This window comes from Simochromis diagramma, unplaced genomic scaffold (assembly GCF_900408965.1).
Source record: "Simochromis diagramma unplaced genomic scaffold, fSimDia1.1 OVJJ01000323.1, whole genome shotgun sequence".
Taxonomy (NCBI): Eukaryota; Metazoa; Chordata; class Actinopteri; order Cichliformes; family Cichlidae; genus Simochromis; species Simochromis diagramma.
The window spans coordinates 346,789-366,890 of record NW_024386770.1 but is presented as its reverse complement, the minus strand read 5'-3'; the positions used below and the strand labels follow the sequence as shown (position 1 = coordinate 366,890).

The following is a 20,102-nucleotide window of genomic DNA, read 5'->3' as shown; positions in this document are numbered from 1 at the left end:
CCCAGGCTCTGCTTCGGTTTTTTTAATCTCCGACGATGAAGCTGTGAACTATTTGTTGGCAAACAATCACATTTATATCTCTGGATAGACACCCGGTAGTCGCATTTCTGATTTCGACCAAGTAAAGTGGAGCAAGACAACAAAACAGGCTGCAGTTACATTCTCGGAAGTGTGTTTGGAACAATTTATGACATTCTTGGGTTAAAATGTGAATTTTTTTTTTTCTGTAGAGATGACAGGAACTACAAAAAACATGGTCAGCATCAGGCTTTACTGTGAAGAATAAACCATGATGGGTTTATGAAGACCGAACACTGGTTTTATCTCGAGGGCCATTTAAGTGAACATTCAGACCGGGGAAACTAATCCAGCCAACAGTCGCCTCAAGGCGCATGCTCAGCAGTGTTGGGCAAGTTACTTTGAAAAAATAATTAATTATAGTTACTAGTTACTTCTTCAAAAAAGTAACTGTGTTAGTGACTGATTTGCAAGATTCTAAAAGTAATTAATTACTTGAAAAGTAACTATTGCGTTACTTAAAAAAAAATGTTTGACCCTCTGGGGTCCCGGGTATAATCGGCCATTTTTAACTACGTCTGATGTTTCCTCCACATTTCACCTTTAGAAACTATTTATTTGGCTTGTTTGGTCTCGTTCTGTTCAGCACAGCCTCACGTGTCTGAATTTACAGTCATATTTTCATTTTGACTGTATTAACACAACTGATCTAAAATCAGACAAAAAACATAAAATCTGGGTAGAAAGTGATATTTTTTACTGTAACAACCACAAACATGTTTATTGATCATATTTCATAACTTTAAATGCAAATATAAATTGTCAGTTTTAAAATCATATGCACAAGTTTTGCAAACAAAGTTATTTGCAGCCATTTACCTTTGACCCTTTTTTAAAAATAATCATTTCAAACTATTTACACAATTTATATTTTTATATTTATTTCTATTTACAGAACAATCAGCTGTTCTTCAATAAGATGCCACTAATTATTTGTGCCACTCCAAATATTTCTGTCCACTATAAAGGAAACATCACAGCCTGATACCTGCAGGTCTGACAGCAGCAGGTGTATCACTCCTGTTTCTACCTGGAGACAGCAGTCGCCTCATTGTTCTGACACACAACACAAAACTATCCACAACACTACACACTAACTACACAAGACAACACATTAACTACACACTGCAAACACGCTAAACGTCACAAATCTCTCACATCTCAAAACTTGCTCTCTCTTTTTCTGCTGTCTCGCTCTCTCTCTTCCTAAACAACCAAATGTCATGTTTCCAAATCATTTTTTGATTGGTCGACATGGTGCATTTTTCCACCAACACAAACGGGCTGTTTTATGTTTTGTTTTTTTATTTCTTGCTCATAAGCAGAGCGTGCTCGCTGCGCTGTCCTTAGACAGTAAGAGTGATGAAACTATTGAGGAAAAACACGCGTATATCTTGTTTATCATGACTCCCTGAGCTCCAGGTGTTGTGCCAGAAAGTGATCGTGATTGCCGCCCGCGGGAGCGCGCACACCTGCTTGAAGTTGTAGCGCCCGGCCTACTTACTTAGGCTGTATAAAGTCCAAATAAATGATGTTTAAATAAAACATTTCCAACTTGTGCTAACTAAATACAATAAGGATAACGGGAGGTTTAAGTTTGTTCTTATGCTCTAATACACAGGTCTCGAACTCCAGGCCTCGAAGGCCAATGTCGTGCAGGTTTTGGATGTGTCCTTGATCCAACACAGCTGATTGAAATGGCTAAATGGCCTCCTCAACATGTCTTGAAGGCTGTATCCCTATTCAGGGTCTGCAGCCTTAAAGGCCGCATTTTAAGGCCGATTACGTCACAGCGGCGCGACGAAGGCTGTCCCAATTCAAAGGCTGCTCGAAATGCGGCCCTCACATGCGTCCTTCATTTCCCTGAATTTTAAGGCTGTGGCGGTGTAGACTTCGTGGCCCAACATATCCCAGAATGCATAGCGTGGCGGTGGGTGTGGATAATTTTGCCGAAAAAAAACGGCGGATGAGGGGCGCCCAAAGAGTAAACTTTGTAGTTTTTCAGTAAGTACTGAATATTATGTCACTTATTTATGTGCAAATGTTTAATAACGAAGAACATTAAACATTCCTGTTGGCCACATGTCGGCAAAGTTATGTGACATTAGTGACGTTTGTACTAACTTGGTTTTAAAGCCTTTACTTTCAAATATACGCCGTTCAATAGCTGAGCTTAATCCTACAGAGAATGATCAAAGCTCATGTAGAAACAAACAAATGAACAAAAGATTTTCTCCTTCATTTCTGTCAAACAAAGCTGTATGACACGTTTCCAGCTGTTAGTATCATGGTTGCTAGGCAACCTGGGCAGCGCAACGGAGGCTAGACCGTCCCATTTCACAAGCCTCGCACTTCCGGCCTTAGCGGTCTTTGAGTACGCGGCCCTTGAGGATCCTTGAGGCTGCGTACTTTAAGGCTGCAGACCCTGAATTGGGATACAGCCATAGACAGCTACTTCCGTGCAACTGATATAAGATGCGGTAAGTTGAAGACAGCTTCAACCGTCTGTTTGTTGAAAAATAGTAACGTGACCGCATTTTCTTAGTTAGTAACGGTAACGCCGTTGTAACGATAGAAATAGTAATTAGTTAGATTACTCGTTACTGAAAAAAGTAACGCCGTTATTCCCATCACTGGTGCTCAGTAACATCCAAACTAGTCTGATACCACATCAGCAATATTACTGGTCAGATAAGTGCATTTAAAATACCCCGACATGAAAAACAAAATCCAGCCGAGCACTAAAGTTTCCATGTGAAAATCTGCACTTTACGTTCATGCTCTTAAAGAAAAAAAAAAAAAACAGCATATAAGGTCTGACAGGAGAGAAGTCTCAATTATTTTAATGTTCAGTGTCTCTTCCAAGGCTAAATTATGCTAAAGGTGACTTGAACTGGGTGAAGATAATTTTTTTTCCTGATAAAACATACTTTTCATCAGAATACATTAAAGCAGAATAGTCCATGGCAAACTGAATTACTGCATTTCCCCCGTATACAGCATCTTAAAACATATCATTCAGGACCCAATAAAACCTAAAGCAACACAACGAAAGTCACAACTACAATGTTTGAACAAAAAGTAGAGGGCCCATGATAGAGCCCTGTGGAACTCCACACCAGTAAGAAAACACAACCCCCCCCCAATCTGGTCTCTTTATTACATTTTTATAAATCAAGGGGGGAGTAAAATAGTTCAGGTCGAGCCTTTAAAGGCTTTTTAAACATGTGTACTCATGTTTTCTGACTAAAGTAACCATTTTCAGAACTATATAATTGTATGCGGTCTATTTTAACATGCAGTTTCTCATTAAACCACCAAACTGTGTCTGTGTCACAGTGAAGGATCCCTCCATCATTCTTAATCTGATACTGTCAAACATCCAGATGCCGTTACCAAAAAGTACTTACACCATAATATAAAGAAATGTATTATATTAAAAAAAAAAAAAAAAAAAGTATCACCACTTTGATGTAGTTGTTCAGGATCAAATTATCAAACAGTTTGTGTATACGTCTGTAAACATAATTATTTCTGCTGTAAAGTTTTAACATGTGAATCTATGAGGAGTGACTCACTGCTGGATATTAGTGGAATTATTGGTTTTCATCAATTTCATAAAAAAAAAAAAAAAAACCCACAAACGTTTGACTTAAATGTTTTAGGGATTTTTCTCAGAAGTGAACATTTTTCACTACAGGACTCAAAAGTGAAACCTTCAGATTTATAAGTTAAAAACTCTTCTTGTTCTAAATGTAAATTTTGGGTTCCAACAAACAGACGTGATCACATCTTTTATTCATTTTATTGAGAATCACTTCACTTTTCCTTCGCCCTGCAGCTTTGAACCCACCGTCCAGCTTCAGTCCCGCTGTGAGCAGGCGTCGTGTTCCTCTCAAACAAACTGTCAGGAGCCTCCTACAGTCTCTACTGAGATTATTTTTTAAAGGTCAGTACAAAAGTGGCAATGGCGGCATCGCATTCAGCGTCATAAAGCGTCGTAGTCGTCGTCGTCTTCATGCTTCCTCTTCAGCGACTCTCCGCCGGAGTTCTGTGACACCATGTTGGTCGTAATGAGGATGTTCTTGGAGCCAATCAAAGATGGGTTGATGAGGACGTTGGAGACAGCGGGTGTGGATGGCGTTGCTATGGGGACAGAGCGAGCATCGAGGTTTTTATATAAGTAAACTGTTCATTTAAACATGATTCTGTTTGGCCATTAAAATGTTTATCTGGACAGATTTTTGTCCGTGTGTTCAGGAGTTGGTGGAGAACTTTTTAACGGTTTCTTCCACATTAAAGTGTTTTTCACAGGTATTCATACGTCTGACTCTTGTTCCATCAAAGCATGAAGCAAAAAATAAAACGGCTCTGTTCTTACTGGGTTTGGTGGTGGTCGTCTGAGAGGGCGGCGGGATCTGCACAGTGAACCTCTGTCCCGTCAAAGACACTGGAGTCCCGACTTTAGTGGTGACCGACTGCACAGACGGCGTCCCTGAGGAGGAAATGGCGCTACGCTTTCAGCATCCAGGATTGTACTTTAATACTTGGATTTATAAATCACATAATGATAAAGCTGAAACTCACCGAGCGTGGGCGTGGTCGGCCTGCTGGTGACGGCGCCGACACTGAGGCGAGGCACCGATATCCTGCTGGCAGACGACGACACCTGGAAAATAAACTGTTGGTAACCACAAACAAAGACAACGTGAAAGCTGAGGATGACCACAAGAGGTTGTGTCTCACCTTCTTCTGTATGGACTTGAGTCTGTAGTTGGGGGCGGTCAGACAGTAGCGGTCTGGGGGCAGCCGGGGGCCGGTGTAGGGCTTGATGAGAGGGAGGGGGGTCTGGTTCTTCTGCCTGGCAACCTCCAACAGGAACTGGAAACACAGAGAGGGTGAAGCAGCTATCAGATCAGCCCTGTCGCTACAGTCAGCTGGTTCCTGTAGAGTGACGGTCTTAATGATCAGAATAGAATCTGCAGTCTCCATTTTCCTCACTGACATTCTAGACCCCCGACGAACGAATCAAGAACCGAATGTTACGCCCATCTGTGAAGAGAAGACTTACATCTCGTGGCGGAGGTGAGGTGAACGACTGATCCATGCGGCACTGGATGGCCAGTCTGATGTCGTCGGCGTCCACGTTGGACTTGTTGGCGTGTGAGGCGTAGGTTTTGGCATCTTCGATGATGGTGGTCACGTATCCTGTGGACACAAACAACAACTGAGTTGTTCAGAACAGCTCCTGCATGATTCACAGTTCAGAATAATCCTTCTTTGTCCGAGAGTGTCAGAAATATTCAGTCGGGATATCAGAGCATTGTTCCCATCGGCTCTGAAACAGAAATAACTTACTGTAGGTGAACTCCAGCATCTGGTTGATGACTCTGGGCTCATACTCTGTGATTCCCATGTCCTTCAGGATCTGGATCATCACCTACAGAGGAAACGAATAACTTAAAATCTCAGTGCAACAAACTCAAACATGCTCTCAATTTTACTTTTCCCGCAGATTTTTACTGCATCTCCCATTTTTACTCTCTGGAAAACTGTCAGGATAAAAGAAGCAGGATAAATAAATTATCCCGGAAACGTGGTGCTGGAGCGAGGTACAGTGTCCGGCCTTGTCTCGCAGGGTGCACCAAACCAGGGTATTTACAAACACACCATAGGGTGACAAACGGCTTCACCAAAGCACCAACAGCTCGCGACTAAAGGCTAGGCTAGAGTGCGGCTGCTATTGTTTTGAACGGCAACGTTGCTAAGCTAAGCAGGCTATCATGTTGCACAACTGCAAAGGGTCACCAATTAATCAACACAAATCCAGCAACAAAATTCACCATCAGACAATAAACGGGAGAAGAAACTCCCCAATGTGAACCAAATTTGCACCAAAACACCGACAGGCTCGCAGCTAGGCTAGCATGTTAGCCGCTATTGCTTTGAGTTGCAGTGTCGCTAGCTAAGACAGGCCAGTCTAGCTAACGAGCAACGCAGATGCATTAAAGATTATCGAGCAAAGCAAAAAGCTTGACTCAAACTGTACAATATAAATGAAAAAGCTCGTTTCTGACCTGAGCATCTTTCGGGATTGTTTTCGGAGCAGACATTTTAACTTCCCTCGCTGCGCCTTTGCTTCCTCTTCTTCTACTGTTTCCGTTCACAGCTGAGCCATTGACCGAATCCGGAAATGAAAGAAAACACAGGAACTGCAACTGCTCCGAGTTAAAAGCTTTCAAAATAAACCTCAAATTTATAAATCAGAAAAATCAAGATTTTATTAATTTCTTTTACAATTAACACCTGATGTCTCGTATTATGTAGACAAATTTAATTAACAAAACAAGATAAGTAATACGAAACACATAATAACACGTTTTAATAAACTTCAAAGTACAATAAAAGTAAGTCATTAAAATTGAGCAAATCTAGGTTTTTGATTTGTCTCTTATTCCCGTTTTAATCATTTTGCTTACATCACGAGATAAGTTTATCACTGATTTAAACTGATGTTTTTTCTACTTTATGTCTTTTAAATATGACAAAGTTCTACCTCTAAATATTCATGGTTTAAACTTTTGAGTATCTTTGAGGTTATAACTACACAGTACCTGCAGGGGGCGCCACAGGAAGACATATTGAACTCTAAAGCCTGCGTGAAAAATAAGCTACAAACCAAAGTTATCAAACTAAACCAAACATGTGGAAAACATCTAAAAATGTAATTCACTGAAATAAAAACAAGAAGAATCTCTGAAACAATCAGTCTGCATTTTTCTTTTATTTTTGGCTGCTTGACAAACAAAAAATTAATCAGAAAATTAACACTTAAAACTTTTTAAATGGTTGAATATTTCTATGACACTCTTTTAGGAAAAATCTGCTGAATGAAATTAAACTGAACTGAAAACTATAAACTATTTTTTATTGAATCTCACAAACACAAACTTCTTCTTCTTTTTCATTTGCAGGTTAATTTTAGTGACAAATAACACGAATAATAATAATAATAATAATAATAATAATAACTGTGGCACAGTGACTTGGAAATAAGAAGAAAAACTTGATGACGAGATAAGAAGAAGTGTTTTCTGAGAGGTGATAAAAAACGTTCACTGTCACTCACCTCTGAGACTAAAGAGGAGTCTCTGCAGGTTTCCAGGTGTTCCCAAAGACTTGATCCAAACACAAGGATGGGAATAACACCGCCACGAGAGGGAAGCGGACGTTACAGCCTGAAGGCCTCGCGGTAAGAAGATGAAGCGAGCCACTGCATGACCAACGCTCTGATGAGACTTTGGAATTCGTCACATTTCACCATCACACTGTGTTTGCTGAGCAAGAAGTAAGACTCTGTTTACATACGTGTACAATAAAATAACATTTATTGAGCTTTAACACTCGACTCAACACGCACCAAATTAAGTCACAGATAAACATTAAATCACAGCTTTATCTGCTGCCTGATAACCCAGATATATCTACGATAATCAGGAATTTTTATTATTTCCCAGGATATATCCGACACCATTGGAGCAGCGATCAAAGGCAACCAGACCTCCACTTTTGGGGTCCCCAATCATCTTACGGCCATTTTTTACTCCAATGAGACCAAAGTTTACATAAATAGCTTGAAGTTGTATTCAGTGATATCTCCAACTGCTGACGGAACCATGAACGCATCATGAGAGTGTTTACTGAAGCATTTATGACCAGAAGAGTCGCCGCCTGCTGGACATTTCAAATTATACAGGTTTAAAGGACTGTAGACCTGTGGCCTCCCACATCGAAGAGGACTCTGAAATATAGACTTGAGGATAATCGCTTGATATCAGCAAGGATGGATGAACATCCGACTCCTCCTACGTCAGCTCTGCAGATAAGAGTCCCAGCGTGGAGCCAAAACACCGCCGACACCATCCACAGAGGTCTGGGTCATGGACTTCACCCAGGAGCCATTAGAGAATAAAGCTTTGATATGGAGTCAGATTTTAATAAACAGAGTGATGCTGTGTTCTTCCCACAGCTGAGCTCATCATCAAACACGCTTTTCTCAAATAACCATTCATCAGCTCGCCGCAGACAGCATTCCTGTATTTACCCGCAGCGTTTATGACACACATTCTCGCCATAAAGCCATGAGAACCGCCACACCTCGCCGACTGTACGCTGCTCTGTGTGCATGACAGTGTGTGTGTGTGTGTGTTTAAATGATTAACCTTTACAGTCTCTAAGGCTTGTAAACGAGGGCGCTCATATCTGCAGAAAAACTTCAACAGCGAGGCGGAAATCCTGCTGCAGACATTATTTTAGTTTCATCTCACTGACGAATGAACGAGTCTCTGGCTGTCTTTAGCATGACAGCTTTCCACAGGTAACTGGAGGCGTACTTACACGATGAGCTTTTACTCTGAGTACTCAAAGTGCTTTCACACTGTTTTCTCCGTGTTAAGCGTGAAATGCCGAACAGCTGAGCATCGCTGAAACACCACCGTCTGCCCGAGTGCTGTTACAGTGTTGAACCACAAAGAACTAAAACAGCTCTCACAGAAAAAAAATCAGTAATGAGCATGTTTTACAGTGACCTTTGACCTTTGTTTGTAATGTAACAGTTACCACACTGAGTGTATACATCCCTCGAACCTGCTCTCATTATAATATATAAAAATATAAGTTATGTTATTGAACATTTTTTGTCAGTTCAATTAATATAATCATGATAGTATGGGCAAAACATTAGGAACACCTTGCTGCGTGAGCCTGAGGCTGCAGGCGTTTCTTTGACTTGTAGCATATTTTGCAGTTTGTTTGTCGCCTGCTTCCCTTCTTCCTCCAGCTCGCTTCTACAGTGTTGGGGAGTAACGGAATACATGTGTTTAAAATACAAAATATGAGTAACTGTATTCAGTTACCGTTTAAAAAGGTGGTAATCAGAATACAGTTACTTTGTTGAAATAAAGGCGGTCTTTCCTGTTTCATATGTTCGGCTATGCCGTCTCTATTTTTGGTGATTCCATGCCGGTGGAAACCCAAACAGCATTAACAGGCTCTAATGTCTGTGTCTCAGTCTCGCGGCCCTTGTCACCTCTACTTGCGGCTGCACAATGACGTGAAGAAATATTTTTAAAAATTATTCTGCAAAAAAAGATTTAATATGAAGGCAATAGGCAGAGTGTTACAGGCATAGCATGTATGAAGCATGTAAATATAATAATAACCACTGACGAGCCCAGTTGTAAGTAAGCTGTTAAGACTCGACTGTACACTGTGTTCGTGTTTTCCTCTGAAACAATAAGCTCCGTTGCAGCAGCCTTTCAACGCCTCTCTCTGTCTCTCACTAGCAAACTTGACCCAGACAACAAAGTAAAGCTAGTTTTCAGCTATGAGACCGACATGAACCCGACGTATTAGCCAGAGGTCCCTTCACTACGGTTCGGAGCCACGGACCTGTTTTATATACGCGAGGAATAGTTTTCTATACGAGATCCCAAAGTCAAAAACCAACAGACTTAAAAACTCCTTTGTCCCACACGCCATCAGACTGTTTAACTCCTCACTGGAGGGGAGAGGGAGGGGAGACAGGAGGACAAGGGAGGGGGGAACAACTGAGTTGTAGGTGCTTTTCTACACTGTGCAATATACTCACTCAAATGAGCAATCCTATTGATCCATATTGTATATTCTGTATCTATATATGTGTATATATGGTGTATTTATGCTTATATCCTTACTCTCATTCCCCTTAATGTATCTGTAACATGCAACTTCTTACGGTGCTTTGCTACTGGAAACTGAATTTCCCGGAGGAACCCACCCGAGGGATTAATAAAGTTTCATCTAATCTAATCACTGCAGAAAGTGCAGCCTTACCTAATGTCCACCTACTGTTACTCATTTATATTAAGATTTAAACATCTAGTTGGTGTTGGTGTGGAAAGTAACCTTCAGTAATAGTAATAAATCACACAGCAATAATGCATTCATGTAGTTGTAAAAAGCATGATAATATATTAAGTAATCCAAAGTATTCAGAATACGTTACATTTTGGGGCATGTAATCTGTAATCTGTAGTGGAATACATTTTAAAAGTAACCTTCTTAAAACTGCTCATTGACTCGTCCTGGTGTTAAAAGTCGCGCTCAGTCACAGGTGCAGTCTGGGTAAATAGTGGTGGAGGGGGTGAGGGGCAGGAAGAGCGGGCCGTTAGCATGCTTTAGCAGAATTTGCATTTTCAGCAGGCAGCAGCTCAGAGGTGTGAGTCCTTCTCGGTCATCCCAGGGTCATGACCTTTAACCTCCCCCCAGGTGAGCCGAGGCTGGGTGTGCAGTAGGACACGGGTTAATAGTGCTGTTAAAGAAACCGTAGAGACGATTACAAAGCAAACAGTGACTCTTGTCACTCTTTCATCAGCCCGCTCTCATATGACCTGATTAAGAGGACAGCAGAGACCCCAGTTACACGTTATTAATTACAAACACCTGTCAGAGTGAGGTCGACAGGTGTTTGTCCCTCCGGGGTAAGTCAGATCGAGCCTCATGCAGGGAGGGCCTCAGTGAGCTAATCAAATATGAAAACACACATAAATCAACTAATTGGCGACGTCGCGCTGTGGGATGGGCCGCTTTGATGGAGCAAACGAGCGTGTTTGTTCTTGAACTTCAGTCGCCACATTTCCACACCACTTCGGCGGCTCGTCATTGATCGAGGCCAGGACTAAATGCTGGACTCCTGCACCTACATTGTCTTTTAGTTACTGGTTAGAGAGCTATTGTTGGCAGCTATGGATAAATTAATGCACCAGTAAATGCAGTGTGAGCCAGCTGTGTCCTAAAGCTCATGAACATGTGTAACTGCAGATATCATGACCCTGCTACCTGGGTCAAAAATAATGCTGACAGTGAAGGTCAAATGTGGAACAAAGAAAACTGAGGGCAGGATATTATTCGGTCCAAACATCACCTGGGCCCAGAAAGTGAAGCCAGTGTGGAAATGCCTAAAACATGCATTCTATCTAATGACCAGCAGGGGGCAAACCAACTCTGATTGAAAGAAGTCTATGAGAAAACGACCCCACTCATCAGATGAACGATCATCCCAGAAAACACCTCCCTGATGAGGTTATTGCATCACGCACTAGTTTCAAATGTTACTGAATAAAACATGATGATAATTTTGTAAATGATGGCGCAGGGAGGGATGCTTTGGCCAGCATCTAGTGGCCTGTCAAAGGTACTGCACTTTGGTTTCAGGCTCAAAATCTAAACTGAATCCAACTTTGTGCCTGTTAAAAGATAACTGAGAATGATGCTGTGGTATTCAAAGTGTGCTTTTCTGTTTGCTCGTCTGTCTTTCTCTTTTTGCTGATGTGAGTGTAAAGTCTGTGCAGGAGTAAAGTCTGGGAAGCATGAGCTCTGCAAACACTCAAAGAAATGATTCACAGAAAACTGAAACCTGCAGGCAGAGCAACAACACAATGTGATGATCTCTGTGATTGCAGCTCCCCATACATATAAAACATTAAGATGATTGGGGATATAATCAGAACACGAGTGTCATATAAAATTATACAAGGAGCGATGAACTCCAAACGCCCCATGACTTCCTTTTACTTTTTTTGCTGGTTAACTATTGACTGTGTTTAACAGCCTGGAGGCCGAAGAGGAAGAAACACAGAGCTGAAACTCTTAGAGAAGGGAAAGCAAAATAATTCATCATTATTTAACTCACAGGTTTTGATGCTAATGTTTGGTCTCTGTTATTAGAGCTCAAAGTGTTAGCATATAAATGGTTTCAGGGTAAATACAGGTCATGGTTTGGTAGGATGAAACCTTGGCAGCACAAGTCAGCCAGCCTCAAAAAAGACTCACTGTAATTGTGATAATTACAGTTAATGGTAAAAACTGGATGTATGACAAAGTGTTTAAAGATTATGAGCTAAAAAATGAGTCTGACAAAATTTCGATTATGCTACAAAAAGTCAAAATCATGAGAAACTAATTATGAGATAAACTGCTGACAGTAACAAAGTTTACATTCTCAAGTGTGCAGAGAAAAAAATGTAAAAGTCAAAATGAAATCTAAACACTAATTATTCGATTTTTTTTACCTGAAAGAACATGAAAACTTCCAGTATGAGTCTCAGCCAATGCATTTGCCTGTGTGATGTAAGGACACTGGTACAGTTCCTGCTGCTCAGATGTTCAAACAACAGATTAGACAATGAAAACCATCGAATCCTGACTTTAGAGAAGCTGGAGGAAGCGTTTAACATTTGTGCTTTAAAAATGAATGAAATATTTCCTTTTTTAAATTTTTGTCTGAATGTTTAAAAAGTGGGTCAAATTATGTGTTTGAGTTTTCAGGCAGAATAAAATGAACGAGACAAAGAAGAAGACTCTGTGTTTCTTCAGCTGTTACCAAACATGAACTTGGACGGGAACAAGGTTCTACAAAGCTGTGTTGAAACCTCCGACACTATCGAGGGGACGAAGGTTAATGAGGGGGAAAGGTGAGGCGGGTGGGACTCACGCTAACCTGCAGTTAAACTAAGATCTATAAACTGCAGGTAAAAGCAGGTGAGAGGTGCTCAAAGAGTTCAGAGAGTCAGTACAGCAGAGAAAAGGGTTAACGTGTAAAGTGTGTGCGTGGTTCTATTACAGTAATTATCATCATTATCATTACGAGTTGGTGCTTTTCATTGTGGTCCATCTTTGCTTTTGCTGCTAATGTGAGATACAGCCGTTTAGCTCTTTCATATTTAGCCATGTTGTATGTTACACATACAACATTAGCAAGAACACCAACAATCAGTTTCCTATGAGCATCACTTGGAGAGGGTGGAGAGACGTGTTATGATGTGATAAAAGATATAATGTAACACATTTGTAAGGTGTTACATTGAACACTGGATATGCAGCATTTTAATACAACACAACAGTTTACAATATAACACGCTATGCTAACACTGAATACTCTCTAACATATTTATTTTACCCCATTTTATCTGTGACACTGTTACAGTATAACAGGATACAATATGACACAACAACACTGCTGAAGAATCTGAAACACTGTAAACATTTCATGTGATACATATATAATATATATATATTTTTACAATAACGGACGTTCAAAAAGTGTGAAATATCAAATATATGTTTAAACTGAAATCATATATCATTGTATACTTCCTGCTCATGAGAACAAAAAACATACAAACCAAACATCTACATGGTTAGTCACAGCTAGGTGCTCAGACAGCTGCAGCTGCCATTATTTTAATGGAAACTCAGAGATGATAAGCCAAACACAGCATGAGAAGTTGATGCCAGGCTGAGCCTACCTGTGGTCTAATCGGCTGATACCTGTAACAGTCAAATAAGCGCCGTGCTGGAGCCTGACTGTATGACCTTCGTTTTGGTTGTCGTGTTATTTATTGACTGCTTTACGTTCGATATTTATGACTTCAGGCCTGAATACAGTGCATTGTCCTTCTGACAGGAGCTTCTTCCTTTTTCCCACAGCAGCTAACAGTAAGTAAATAAGGAAGAAGTGCATGATGGGAAGTATGAGCAGCAGTTAGTTTCAAAGACTCAAATATGAAAACTGCAGTTATGAGAACATAACATTTTCGCCCAAACGTCAGATCCGACACCAGACGAACTCTGAATGAGAGCGAGAGCTTCAGTCGTCAACGATTCACACGTCGCATTTAAATATAAACACGTGGACGCCATGTTGGTCTCTGAGCTGCTGCTGAGACATGAAACATTTAAAAATCTTCACACATGCAATAATAAATAAACCAAATGTAAAAACTGTCAACTTTATTCCGTGTTTATCAGCTGCGATACATTCTTGGAGTATCTTTTATACGCAGGTGTGTGTTTGTGTCTGTGACTCAGAGCAGCACAGAATCCGTGTTTGTGGTTTTTATGTTGTTTTTTCCAACATAAAATGATTTTTGCTGTAATTCTGTTATTGCCTTTATTGTGCTTAGAGTAGACCACACTGCTCTACATATTCCTCCTCACTGTTTGACTTTTGAGGTTTATTTTATAAGTTTTGTAGTAGTTTAGTCTTAAATCATAAACTATAATTTTTTATAACTTTATACAGCAATAATTTGTGGTCTCCTATAAAAAACAGTGCCGGCACGCTGCTGCAGTGTATATGACTCTCACATTAAAGGCAGTAAAATCCTAATAAATGGCTGTGAATCATGTAGACACAACAATATTATAAACTTCACTTAAATGAAATTGTTCAGCAGATAAGGGGACACACTTAAGCGTCGTCTATCTGATGTAGGCTAATGGGGCTGCGCTCGTTTACTGTATGATGAGCTATAATTGGAGACAATAATGTGTCTGACTGATAGACTCCAATCACTGTTCATAAAACCGCTCGTTTCACCTGAAGACAGAAACACAGACAGTAAATGAAACGATATAAACTATAACAATCTGCCACTGTTTCTTTTTTTAGCGAGTTTAAGAGTTTGTTCTGTAATAATATTGAATGTGTAGCAGATATATGTGTATGTCTTTATGTGAATCTAAGTGTAATTATGAATCTGCTGTTTACTTTATGTTTGTATTTCAAATTCCTTTTTGAGTTTGACGTTTATTTTTCTCTATTAAATATTTGTGTTTTTTCCTGAATTTTAAAATTGGGTCAGAAATTTTTATTGAATTTTTTTTTTGATTTTTTTTTTTTTTAAGTGAAACCAACATATTTATTTTCTCTGTTTTTCTATTTTGTATTTGTGATCAATTTTATTTTTAAGCGTTGTTTTATGTTATTCTTTGTGTGTTTTCCTGAATTTTCACGTATATTTATGCAGTTTTAAAAATTGTATTTGCCCTTACATTAATCCTATAATCTTCATTTCTTCCTGTTTTTTGTAAATTTATTTGCTGACGGATTAAACTGGGAACATTTTCTCAGTTATTCTTCATACGTTTTGTTTTTTTTTTGGTCTTAATTCAGCCTCATCTACTGAGTGTATCATGTGATTTTATGTTTTTGTTAATGTTTCTGTACAAACATGTGTAAAAGTAATGCAGTGAAAACACACACACACACACACACACACACACACACACACACTCTGTGTTGAGAATATCATCGGATGCGTTTCACGGAGCTGCTTCGGGGGAATACCGGTAGTCCCCATCATGTCTTCAGTATTATCTTACCTTTACAGCGCACTACCGTTCCTGCACTGCTCCTTTACGACTCCACTGTTTATCCACAATCAATGCGGCCAATACAGGGGCGTATTAGGGGCAGTAAGTATATTGTAAATGAAAGTTTATGGTAAAATGGCCCATAAACACGCGGCTGTATAAGTCTGGATGAGCTGCTGTGAGAGACGACTCCCTGAAGGATTATAGACGCTGGCGAGAGGCTGAGAGTTATTTGCTTGTTTTGTTGTCTTTTGTTGCCTCTGCTGACAGAACGATGCAGTAAACATCTTTCACTTGCTGCAAATGTTTAAATTCGCCATCATCGAGTCGTTTCATCAGCGTTAAGCCTCGCTTGAAGACTTTCAGTGCGAAGTCGCCGTCGGCCTCCCGCCTGACGGATTTGTTCAAGGTCAGCACTGTGCTGTCTCTCTGGCAGCCATTTTGTTTAGAAGAGATAAAACGTGTCCTGAAATGGCCGCCACCCCGCTCAGATCATGACGTTGTCACTGGTGATCGGAGGCGTCTCTTCTCAAACACACCAACCGTCACCAGGAAGCGCAGAACAGAGCTGATAGCGTGTTGCCACAGAGCTGAAAGCTCGTTTGGAAAAAAATGAACACGAGAGAAAAAAAAAGTTACGTAAGTTCAGGCCTCGCTGTCGTCCGCAGCCTCGGCCTTTCAAGTCCTCTGACTCGCTGCCAGGTGAACATTTGACCTCAGTGATAACAGACGAGGATGTCGTTCCTCATTAAAAGAGCTCACAAACAGCAGTCGGCCACCAGGCCTCCGTCATAAAAACACTCCTCCCCAGTGAATAGTTTCACACTCTTTAGGTAGAAAATCATGTGGTGGAGCTGCGTTCTCAGCTCAGTCTTTAGTCTTCGGCTCGCCTACCTTTGCATGATGTGCAGCTAAGAATAATAATAATGAATCTTCTGCTGGTTCTTGTCTCAAACAAGCTAACATAGCTGCTTTCTTCTGATTGGCCAGCTTCCACAAGCCTACAGAGGGGCATTTTTCACCCTTTAATATGAGCCACAAACAGTTTTTATTATTATTAGTTTTTGTTATTTAAAGAAGTTTAGTCTGAGCAGGAGTCAAGAAATGCTCCGCGTCCACGCTCTCGTTTTCAGTCGTTTTCATCCGCACTGAAAATGCTGTTCCTGTGCTGCACATGGATGAAACGTAAGACGATTCGACCTGCGTCACTTCTGTCTGCCGTGTATTTACTTTCCGGCTCTTTGGAGCGTCGCGGCAAAATGTCGAGGAAAAGCACCGGGTTTTATCTGGAGCTTGTACAAACTGATATTGATCTTTAATCTTTAATAGGGTTGTCAAAACTGAGCACAAACAAAAGAACTGCTGTACAATGCTGTCCGCCATCTTAGTTGAATTGGTCACATGACTGGATCATATGACTAAAAGGTGTCATCATTTTCGAAAGCCTCCGGTTCTGCTGTCCACACTGTGATGTGAAAACGGCGTGGTTAGGCTAACATAAACACCTTCTATCACAGGCAAGATGGAGAAGGAAGATTAAAACTGCCAAAAACAGACCAGCAGGCTCGGGCGAAGAAGTGTTCCTGCACGCCGCTGTGGGTTAGTCCTGATCCCGAGCTTCACACTGGAACATTTCCCAGCTGACAGTGATTCTGTTCTCAACATGTGGAGTAAAATTACATTTTAAATTTAACTGAGTTTTATTTATACAGCACTAAAGGCGCCTCAATGTGCTTTTTATTCAGAATCAGAATCAGAATACTTGTAAAGTAGACCCTACATATATGACCCCCTATGAGCAGCACTTTGGTGACAGTGGGAAGGAAAAACTCCCTTTTAACAGGAAGAAACCTCCAGCAGAACTAACTCTTCCTCCCACTGTCTTATTTTCTTTCACTTTGAGCAGATCCAGTCACATGACTGCACGTCTGCTTTACATTTGCCCATTTCCATCTTTATTATCCCTTAAAGCTGAAACAGTGGACGTGGCCCTCATCAGGCTTCAGGCACAGTTTGGATGTCTGCATCTCCACATGTCCAGACTCTGGCGGCGAATCCTCCGCTGATATCAGAGCTCATCGCGCGTCCTCAACAAACATTTCTGTGTCTCTGTGGTGAAGCCATTTTTATGGCGTCCACCCCCTAATAAACTTTATGGCAGTGAAGAGGCAGCGGCCGAGCAGCTCTGCTCTCATTACCCTCTGTTTACCTAAAAATGAGACACCGCCACAGCTGTTGCTATTAACAACACGGATCCACTCACTTTCTTCCTTTACAGAAGAAAAACACTTGTAAACACGGATGAATCTTTTCACCGTAGATTTAGAAAGCTTTGAATCGTTGTGTGATTGTTGTATACAGCCGGCCTGCTCATTCACCTCTGAGTTTATCTTTCATCTGATCACTTTTATTAGCCTGTAAAACATGCAATTATGAAAGTTTGTGTTGCATTTACTGACCCCTTTCCTGTTCAAATACAAAGGTGTTTTCAGTGCAGAGACAGTCACAACACAAACGAGCTGCCACGCAGCGCTTAGGTTTGCTTGGATTCACATTTCATCAAACTGGTGCTGTTACATATCATTCAGTTTGTACCTCATTATACATTATATATATATTGCATCTTTACAGCCGCCTACAAAAAGCAGCTCTGGTCTCTGCGGTTTCCTCTTTCAAGGGTTCATTTTTACTGCATTGTTTAAATTCTCAATGCAGTACTCATTGCATCATGGGGACTCCCATGATGCAATGAGTATTTCTTCTTCAGTCACCTTTCTCACTCACTATGTGTTAATAGACCTCTCTGCATTGAATCATACTTGTTATTAATCTCTGTCTCTGTCTTCCTTCTCTCACCACAACCAATCACAGCAGATGGCCCCGCCCCTCCCTGAGCCTGGTTCTGCCGGAGGTTTCTTCCTGTTAAAAGGGAGTTTTTCCTTCCCACTGTCGCCAAAGTGCTGCTCATAGGGGGTCATTCGATTGTTGGGTTTTCTCTGTATATATTATTGTAGGGTCTACCTTACAATACCTTACCTTGAGGCAACTGTTGCTGTGATTTGGTGCTGTATAAATAAAATTTAATTGTACTAAGGATTAAAGTTTGCGTTATTAGGGGCGTTGCCTCTGTAACTGAAAGGTGTATGACACAGGTGGCTGCTGCTGGCTGAAATTTTAGGATTTTAATTTAGATGTTACTGAACACTAATTAGCATGGATCTGTGTGATGCTAGCATACAGTCTATGGATGCAGCTTGATAACCAAGCCGGCCAGCATCAGCTGATAATAACACTCCACTCTGTCATCCAGATGTGGTCACCTCTGGCTCTGAAAACCCACCATGGTGTCAGTTGCTCTAGTTGAGGCTTCAGAGTTGGATGCTGCAAATGAGTGTACATAATCAGGGTGGCTACATCCATCTTTTCTACACCCTCTGTGGCTGTGGTTACAAGATACTGTAGTTCTGAAAAGTCTTTATTATGTCAGATTCCTGTCATGGCAGAAACAACATAGCTTTGTATGATTTAACATTCACCGCTACCTTTGTCATCCGAAGGTGAAAGCTGCCTGTTAAAAGAGTAAAACCTAAAGTGTAGTGGGTGTCCACACTTACATCGACTTATTATTGACATTGTATGTTTTTGTTGGCTGTGTCACAGTGAATCATGTCATGTGTGGGCACAGTCCTATGTACTCTCATTCCAATACTGTAAAACAGTAAGACATTAACTCGGGTTCTTTTTATTTATGTTATTGTGACATCTTATTTATATCCACTATAACAAAGAAAAGTGACTGCCCTCTGTTGTGCAATGACAAATCAGATAATCAGATGATTATCTATTGTTGTCTTTGGTCTATTTCTCTTTGCAAACGACCAGGATATAAGTCTGCTAAATTTTAAGGAAATGTTTTATTTTCGACTACCTGTGTTACTGTTGGTCTCCTACTATTGATGCACTCATTATAATACCTTCTTACACCAATGGAAAAATACAAAATAATTATCATAATTAATATTCCTGTTGACAATGTTGTGATTTATGCTTTACGTTGCAATTCAAGTTGATTTTTCAAGCAAAGATGCCAGCTAGACCACTTAGAATTCCTCTCAGTGACTTAATAATCTTGATTAACTGTGGAAGTGAACACTTAACATCACTTTGTTTGGTGAGTGTGACAGTCGCACAAACCTCACAGCAGAAATAAACATATTTAAAGCCCACTACAAAAAGCAGCTTTGGTCGCTCCATTCATAACATCTTTATGGGGAGAAGTTATTATGTATGTTTGTATGCTCCCTATCTCCTCCTAGACAATCGTAATGAAGCTTTGCGACATTGTCAGTGCCAGCGTCTGTTTGGCATATACAAATATTTTGTACAATTCCTACTACTATATATGTTTTTGCACATTTGAAAGTTCAACTGAGCCCTGAATAGTGACCTCATGACTGACTTCACCGAGCGCACATTTGCTGACAATTAGTATTTGTTGCTGTGTTCATTTAGTTAGTGCATATTCTGCATTTATCATGCTGCTGATTGTTGATCAAGCTGTTGAAAGAAGCCACCATAAAATGCTTAAAGTCTAGAAAACAGTGAACCACAGCAGAAAACAACGACGTTGGTATAAGAGGACGAGGTTTGGGTGAGCATCATCATGTCACAACGTAACTCGTTGGATATTAAATCTTCTATATCAATGTATCATGATGTTACAACATGTATCTATATTATTTTAATACATTCTTCATTTTACATATTTCTCTTGCTTCTTCCGCCTTGCCCTCCTCCCCCCTCCTCTTTGTTACCTTCACAGGTTACTA

At 40.5% G+C, this 20,102-nt stretch overlaps 1 protein-coding gene across 1 annotated transcript; it reads right to left on the bottom strand.

The window, feature by feature from the left end:
- Window positions 1-2,888: 2,888 nt before the first annotated feature.
- taf9 (TAF9 RNA polymerase II, TATA box binding protein (TBP)-associated factor) lies at window positions 2,889-6,284 on the bottom strand. The gene is made up of 7 exons (XM_040038323.1): window positions 6,156-6,284; window positions 5,437-5,518; window positions 5,150-5,286; window positions 4,825-4,959; window positions 4,666-4,747; window positions 4,460-4,573; window positions 2,889-4,224 (listed from the first exon to the last, which is right to left on the bottom strand). The coding sequence occupies exons 1-7, from the start codon at window positions 6,189-6,191 to the stop codon at window positions 4,067-4,069; spliced, it is 744 nt and encodes a 247-aa protein (XP_039894257.1). The 5' UTR covers window positions 6,192-6,284; the 3' UTR covers window positions 2,889-4,066.
- Between the last annotated feature and the right edge of the window lie 13,818 nt (window positions 6,285-20,102).